The 8,448-nt window shown below is 34.3% G+C and overlaps 1 protein-coding gene across 1 annotated transcript; it reads left to right on the forward strand.

The window, feature by feature from the left end:
• The first annotated feature begins 1,648 nt into the window (after positions 1-1,648).
• LOC111694747 (sin3 histone deacetylase corepressor complex component SDS3) lies at positions 1,649-8,228 on the forward strand. Its single transcript, XM_023463751.1, has 6 exons — positions 1,649-1,787; positions 2,376-2,594; positions 2,760-2,857; positions 3,719-3,797; positions 6,951-7,185; positions 7,295-8,228. The coding sequence occupies exons 1-6, from the start codon at positions 1,680-1,682 to the stop codon at positions 7,555-7,557; spliced, it is 1,002 nt and encodes a 333-aa protein (XP_023319519.1). The 5' UTR covers positions 1,649-1,679; the 3' UTR covers positions 7,558-8,228.
• Positions 8,229-8,448: the final 220 nt, after the last annotated feature.

Raw genomic sequence — 8,448 nt, forward strand, 5'->3', positions numbered from 1 at the left:
GGGCCGTAACTGCAGAGGGGGGGGGGTGGAGCGCATGCCCTCCCTTGTGTTCCAACAGGTTGGGGCGCTTCCTACTGTTGGAAATCAAAAATACCTGTTAGAGTCGGAACATAATTGGATGTGTTCTCATGACAATGTTTGGAATTTGATGTCATAGCCAAATGTATTTTTCCCTTGTCTCTGCTGCATAAATCTGCTATGTGACTTCAATAAAGAAATTGCAGTTGAAAATTATTAGCTAAAAAACTGGATATCTCTTTAAATGTTCTCAAACAAAAGATAAAATTGGGACTGTTTTAAAATAAAGGGTCACTTGAAATTACGCCGATAGTACCATGAAACAGGTGATCTGAATAGCCCTATCTACCGGAAAACCTATGAATAAATAAATATTTTTACGTATTCCAAACCTATAAATACGTCTAGATTCGAATGTCATCAAATTTTGAAATCATGCACGTCAGAGCAGCTTAGATGGATTCATAAAACAAATTATAATTTGTACTTTGACTAGATCTGAAATCATACTGAATCCAACATCAAAATTTTGACTTATGAATGAGCTTTGACCATGATCTGAAATCTAACCTTGTATGCTATGATCCTAAATCATAGTCAGAGTCAAAGCAAGTTACAGCTCGATTAACGAAATGGACATTAGTCCAATCGATACAACCCCGGGATAAGACGACATTTCAAAATCGCAAATGCCGCAAATTAAAATAATAAAATGCAAAGTAATCCCCCCCTCCCCTCCCCGGCTAATTAAATGTATGGCAGTGATGTAAATTTGCCAATATTGCGCATAGTGAAGAAAACCGGTTTTGAAACTTTTATGAATACTGTTACACTGAACATTAGGATGAAGGATCAGTTTTTAGAAAACCGAGTAACGGGAAAGTTATAAGATATTTGAATATTATTTTTACCGAGCGATAGCCGTAATTTACTTTTCGAGAAGAAGCTTAGAAGTGGTTGTCTTTTCAGATTAGTTAGATTTATTCCAATTTAAACTCCTCGTATTCTTAAGTTGAGAAAAAGGTTCTAAACGAAGTGTAGGCTTTATGTTATAGTGTATTTTTTAGTAAGAATTGGATGGGGTAGGTCTACAAATAAATCCCCCTTTTTCAGTCTGTTTACACTTCAGGCTAGTCATGGTCCTAGAGCTAATATCCTAAATTCACCCTGGGGATGGATGGAGGGCGGGTTGGAACTAGGATAATCCTTGTGTTCTCAGAAAGACCATTGTATTTTGTAAATGCAACTCATATGTAACACAAGAATATAGTTGGACATTTGGCCGCAGCGCCTGGCCCCCTGTCCTGTTCAAGTCGTGGCGCTCAACCCCCAGCCTGTACTATCTACGGCGCTCGGCCCGAAATCGTCTTGAACCTGAGCAAATCCTAAGATAATACAAAATAATTAGTAATTTTCTAAAGAAGGATGTGTGAACCCCCCCCCCCCCTGGCATGTCCTAGCCGCAGCACTTTGCCATCTAACCTTCCATAGCTGCAGCGCTCGGCCCAGAAATTGACTTAATCCTGGAATAGTACAGAACATTTTATGTACAATCTTTTGAAGAAGAGGGTGAGAGGGGGGGGGGTGGTCTTAAAATTTTCCCTATGAAACTAAATATTTTGATCATTGGAACTTTTTATTATGATTTTAGAAATTTAATAATGTCTGGTAGAGGAGCAGGCGGAAACAGTCCTGGTAACGCAGCTGAACCTACCACACATAGTTCTTGTTTATCAACGAGGAAAAGCCCGGGGATTCTACAGCCGGAGGTAGTGTTTTTTTGTTGCCATTTTTTTACAAACACCTTTGGATAATCCGACATTCGACAACTGTAAAGTTACGATAGACTGTCCTCTCCGTCGTTGCCGAAAAATACACTATTTGCCTACGTTTTCTAATAGTGTAGTTCGGAACTTGCTAGTTAATGTTCAAATTTTCATCCTTCCCCTCCACACACCCAGATCTTCTGAAATCATTGGTAAACAGGAATTCTAAACGATTGTTCATTGTAATTTTTAAGTGACCCTCCATGCAAAAAGGGGAATGTCCGAATTACAACGGTACCCTTAAACCTTTGTGTTCGTCGAGTACAGAGATGTGTGAATAAACCTATCTGAAATTCTGAATCCGCTTGTATGATCAGCTGCAAACTCCACTGTGCGCTACGTTGAGTACACATCGGAATTTTCAGTTGGTGATACAAGTGGATTTAGATACGTTTACACACATAATACACATAACACAAAAAGGATTTGAAGGGTGCCGTTGTAAATCGGACATTCCCATCTTTGCATGGAGAGTCATTTGGCATTACACTTACAGTCTCTTTAATTTAGATTACTAAGACGTTTTTTTAGGATGATTTCTTCAAGTTCTACACAGACGAGAGCGAGGGAGGGGGTAGTGGTGAGGATACTGATGAAGCGAGTGAGACGGAGAATTTTCAGAATAGGGAATATACCGAGATCAAGGAACAGATGTACCAGGACAAAATGGCACATTTAAAGAAACAGTTTCTTCATTTGGAGGAAGGAATCCATCCTGAGTATACAAGGAAGCTCAGAAAAGTAGAACAGGTAAGTCAGCCAGTGTGTTTGCACCTCATATAATAAATTTGAACTAAAATCTTCCATGTTTTGGCTTTTTCCAGCCATTGCTTTTGTTCTTATTCTTCTCTACAGGTATCTGTCAAGTATGTTCTGTTTGTAGTGAAAATACACATCTTACTAGAAATATTTTAGAGCTACAGAGAACGAATGCGTATTAATACTGTGGTTCGAGAACTTGAGCTGGAGATGGCAGAGCAAGATTTTCACGTAGAGGAAAAAGCTGCTCTAAGGTGAAACCTTATATATATAAAAACTTTAAAGAATGGGAGAGGGCTTTAAGTTAGTAATTGGGAAAGGTGAAATGAGAATTCTTACAGTTTCTTTCTGCGATTCCCTTTCAAAAAAAATGTTGATACAAATATTAATCAATAAATTGTGTTTTTTTTAACTTTTTAATCTATGGCATATTCTGTTTCTAATAGAACCAATTTTATCTAATTCTTATTAATAATATTGACATGAAGGTAAATGGGTTAGGAAAAGAGAATGGGAAAGGGAAAGTAGGAAATAAATGGTAGGGAATGTTGAAAGGGAAAAGGAAAGGAATTGAAGGGGAAGGTTGGAAGGGATAAAGAAATTGATGAAAAAGGGGTAGAAAAAGAGGTCGAAAAGGAGATGGATAGGGGGAGGAGAAGGGAAAGTTTACATTAAAATTGAAAAATCTAGCATAAATATATTCAAATTGTGCAAAGCGACTGAACTATATCTAGATCATTAAAGACTAAAAATGATTTCGTTAAAAGAATCAATGAATTATTTTGGAAAATGTAACGTATATAATATCAGGAAAATCTGGATCCTACGCGTGACTAATCATACTTCCAATACGTTGACCACGCGTCGTATCTTAGAGCGGCATCTAGACTAAGGGAGATTTAATTAACTCTTGTCTTACAGAGTAAGTTTAGTTAAGTTAAGCTTAGTTAAAGTTAGTTTTAAGTTTTGACGATCTGCAAGTCAATGTAACAGATTTAACTCTTTATCTGATGTTAAGCTTGATCTGAAAACTCCATTTTCTAATTAAAGATAATAGACCAATTTCAAATTTGACAATTACAATCTTTCTTCAGCAATCAGCATATGATTTTCAGGGAATTCGAAGAAAAGAAGATATACCTAAAGGAACAACTCGTTGCTGAACTTGAGGAGAAGCAAAGAATGATTGAGCAGGTGAAATTAGTTTTTTTTCATAACGGCGCTACGCTTGTTTTTTAACTATCTAACGTAATCTTTGCTAGATTATATCTTTCTATTTGACGAAATATTTAGTTTATCAACCCTTATGAAGAATTTAGAAATTAAGTTAAAGCAGGGAAAATATACAAAGGGGACGGGATGGGGCTCTTTAAAAAGATGTTAATTTTTATTTTTGATCTTAATTCGGTGCTTAGGATCCGTTACATATAGATGCGGTTTCATATCCTGATAGACCTGATCCAAAAAAAAAACATTAAAATACGTCTTTGCTAATGCTGTTGAATTCAATCTAATGTCGAATGTACGATTGAAATTCAAAATCGAAGAGTTTACAGATTCCTGCTGTGACATTTTAAAAAATCGATAACATTCGTCTATGACTTAATTTATTTCGAATATTATACATCATAAATCAATTTAAAATATATAAATGTAGTTTTTATTGGCATTTAGAAGTAATGTTTAAATAGGTATAAGATATGACGAATTTGGCTTGATAGTTTGATGACAGATGGTCAAGAACGCGACTAAATGACAAAGGGTCAAAAAATGCGACAAACGTGCAAAATTTCCTTTAGACTATATTTTCATTATAAATATTTTTATGTTCATTAGAACTAGTAGCCGCTCGGCCCAGAAACTATCTAAATCTAACCTAACCCTGAAATAAAACATAAAATGTTTTTTTTAATTTTTTTTTTATTTTGACCCTTTGTCGTTTTACCGTTTGCGTTTTTGACCGTTTGTCGTTTGACCCTATGTCGGTAAACTTGAATTTTCATCAAAACACTCTCAAAACAAATATGCGCAAAAAAAAATTCGCGCCACAATGCCTACATCTGTGCGCTGGCATTAAATCATTTTTAGTGGTTATATTCCATGCTGAGTTTGTCCAAATTTAAAATAATGATATCGTGTAATACATCAAAATATAAATGTATTGGGTCATCATTTCCGAGGTCAAAATCGATATTTAAGCATTCTGACTGGCATGATATTAGCCAGCTGGGTACCTTGTGGGTCATTGTACCATAAATTGTACATGTTGTATATCGATTTATAGGTAATTGAACCGAAGGATTATATTTTTATGGTTAAAAAAATCCTGTATAAGCACTATAAGCCCGCATTTCAGGGGACATTTGTTTCAAAATTAACACTCAACACTGAGTGTTACAAATGGGCACAAATTGACAGGCTGGGTTTTTGGGATCCCGACCCACATCCAGAGTAAAAGTCGATAATAAAACTATAACCAACATTTTATTAAACATGACGAGGACAACAATTCCCAATTTTAAACTTTTTTTAATCAAAATTATAATAGGAGTTCTTTTTTCAAGACAATGTTAGTTTGGTTTTCCATTTTCTAACATATCCTGAATTTGAAACATTGTACCGTTTTTGAGTATAATCCACAATTTAAAAAAAAACTCACTTTCATCAGTTACAAAATAAATCACCAAAAAAAATTATCTATGAAGACTAAATTAACTTCTAAATTATTTCTAGGATCTAAGTTTCCACATTTTATCTAGAGAATATGGTTGATTTATTTTCAGCATTTGTAACAAACACTTTCCCGCATTTCTAGTTAAATCTATATTGTAAGAACAAATGATTTTAAAATTTTGATTTCTTAATGCTGTAATGATTTTTAAATAATAAAAGAACAGTTTATTTTCTACTTTGTTTCTATTTTACCTTATCAAAAAATCTTGTTTTGTTTCATAAGTGCGTAAAAACTTGAAAATTTACATTGAAATGAATTCCGGTAATTGTCTCAAAACCAGGATATGTTCCGAAAACGCGACATGAGCTGAAATCCCGTAATTGTCTCAAACCCAGAATATGTTCCGAAAACACGTCATGAGCTGAAATCCCGTAATTGTCTCAAAACCAGGATATGTTCCGAAAACGCGAAATGAGCTGAAATCCGGTAATTGTTTTAAAATAGGGATATGTTTAAAAATGAAATCAATAATCATCAAAAACTAATTCTCACACCTTATTATTATTTTAAAATTGACATTTATGGTTTCAATATACAGTTTTAGCCAGTTTTTTTTTATAAAAGTATGGTGTAATTTTGTTCTTCTCGTTTTGGATTTAAAGATATATACTCTTGAAAAAGATAACTTTGCAGATTTCGCCCATTTCAAACACTCAGTCTTAGAAATGGGCCAAGTGTTAGTTTTGGAACTAATATCCCCTGCATTTACTGTTTACCGTAGATCTTACAGGTTGTATGTCGATTTCATGATGTTGTACATGATGCTATTATTCTAAATTAGGCCAAACTTAGCATGGAACATAACCACCAATAATTTTTAATGCGAACGCGCGCGCACATTTGTAAAATATGAAGCTATGCTTAGTGTCCGAATAAGGATCCAAATCCGTTAGACTCGAGACGTATCGGGTTGAATATAAAGATTTTTGGGAAAAAAGAGAAAAAATGGGATTTTTTTTTACTTTTCTCATTCGTTCTAATAGTCAGTAAATCTTGAGCAAATGTTCAGGACCGGTATGACGCCAAAAAGCGACCGAGCGTTAGATAATGGCCGGTTAGTGCGGCACAAAAAATCTTATCAACAAATAGGATACCTTTCCCCACAGCATTTCATTACGAAAGAATTGATGAACACCTGCTGAACGTAAATTATGTTGTTAAAGGGGCTGCAAGCGTAATTTCAAACGAAATTCCATGCAAAGAAGGCCATGTCAGATTCACAAGGGCACCCTTAAAACCTTTGACTGGTCAAGGATGACGGAGAACTCTGAATTATCTAGCGGAATACTTATTATCTGGGAAAACGCATAAATTTGAAAAAGGGGGGGGGGACAAAAAGTATTACTCTCCGGAATATTTGAACAGTAATAGAATTTTCATCATGACACTCGATCTTATAACAACTAAGCACTACAAATTTCGCGCCATAAGACCCTCATCTATGAAGAAAAATTTTGAATTTTGGAAAAAACGGTCTTATTTTTTTTTGCGATTCGCTATTTTGGTAAAGCGAAAATGATTCTATTTAAAATGGTTAGCAAAGAATAAGCTAGCAAAAATCTCGCAGCTGGAATAACAAGGCAAGCTTTATTTATGTTTTATCTTTTTTTAAGGAGAGAACCAGCATGGAACTTACGGGAGACAGTATGGAATTGAAACCAATCAATACCAGAAAACTTCGACGCCGAGGAAATGAGCCGACAGAGTCGCGCAGTTATCCTGGAGACAAGCGACGAAAGCCGCCACAAGCTACCTTAACTTACCTCTTGGAGGATTCAGAGATTTCTGACGATCTAAAGATAATTAACAAAACTTTAAAGGATATCAAACCTCCGAATAGTCCTGCAGGTTAGATTTAATATTTCTAAATATTTTTGAAATTATAGATTATGATTTTAATAATCTAACATCTCCTAAAAATTTTGAAATGAACAAATTAAAGATTTCTTTCTTTCAGCTCAATCCTCCACGTCCTCATCTCCAAGTGTATCTAGAGACGCGCGCATAGAGAGTGGAAAACTCTTTTACGAAAAACGCTGGTTTCGACGCGGGCAAACCGTTTACGTCGAACAAACACGGGAAGGAACTTACGAGGCGGTGATTTCTGCTGTTGCTACGGAAGCTTTATGGGTTAGACGACAAGATGACGGTAGTAAACAAAAAATATGTATTACCCAGCTGATTAAAGGAAAAATAATTCTGAAGCGGAAAGCAACATGAAAATAGATAATTAAATTAAGCAACAAAAAAGGCCAACTTCCCCTTTCTACCGTTATTAAGCATTTGAAGATGGTAAAATGGTGAACATTTAAATCATTATTTAACGAATTATTAAAAGGGAATCCGGACTATTAAGGAAATTAAATTTTATGTTCTTTCATGTTTGGATTGGGAAGTGAGTTTATTGTCTGTTCTCACATGGGTGTATATTATGTTGAAAAATCATTTTATTTTTTTCTCTCCAAGTTTAGTAAGTTTGTGTTTATTTAAAGATCAAAAAGGAAGAAAGGGTAACTTTTAAAAATACAAAAAAAAAATAGAAAATTTAAATGAAAGAGTTATCAAGATTCAAGAACTAGGTGCAAAGGGTAAAATTAGAATAAAAGAGGTATTTTTAAAATGGCAAAAAAGAAAAGGGCTAATATTTTTTACAACTTCTGCGCTTCCTACAAACAAAGTTAACAGTGGGGGAAAAAAATGTTTTAAAAGGCAGGGGATGGGAATGATTTTAGAAGAAAATATACACCCCTTAAAAATTGGAACGCCTGAATTAAGTGGAAAGTATATGGATCGGAATGTAGTTTTTGAAATTGGGGAAAATTAGAAAATACAGCTTTTGTTTGTCAATGAATTTTTTTTTAACTGTATTGATCTTTTATAAATATTTTTGGTTGAAAAATGAAAAAGAGAAATATAATGAGTGTCAGTCCTGTTATATGTAAATATTTCTTAAACAATTTTGTTTAACAAATATTCTCAATTTGCCCAAAAGTATAAGTAATTTTAATTTGTTGCATTTTCTTGTTCAATTAAAATAAAAAAAAATTATGTGATATTGTAAACACCACAGTAAAACTACGGCACTAAACAAATGTTTCTATTTTGATTTTC

This window comes from Eurytemora carolleeae, unplaced genomic scaffold (assembly GCF_000591075.1).
Source record: "Eurytemora carolleeae unplaced genomic scaffold, Eaff_2.0 scaffold195, whole genome shotgun sequence".
Taxonomy (NCBI): Eukaryota; Metazoa; Arthropoda; class Copepoda; order Calanoida; family Temoridae; genus Eurytemora; species Eurytemora carolleeae.

Bases quoted from the DNA above. Each gene is read 5' to 3' on its own strand.
- LOC111694747 (XM_023463751.1), top strand. From the start codon at position 1,680: ATGTCTGGTAGAGGAGCAGGCGGAAACAGTCCTGGTAACGCAGCTGAA. The intron at 2,595-2,759 runs GTAAGTCAGCCA...GAAATATTTTAG, and splicing joins AGCTCAGAAAAGTAGAACAG to AGCTACAGAGAACGAATGCG. The intron at 3,798-6,950 runs GTGAAATTAGTT...TCTTTTTTTAAG, and splicing joins AGCAAAGAATGATTGAGCAG to GAGAGAACCAGCATGGAACT.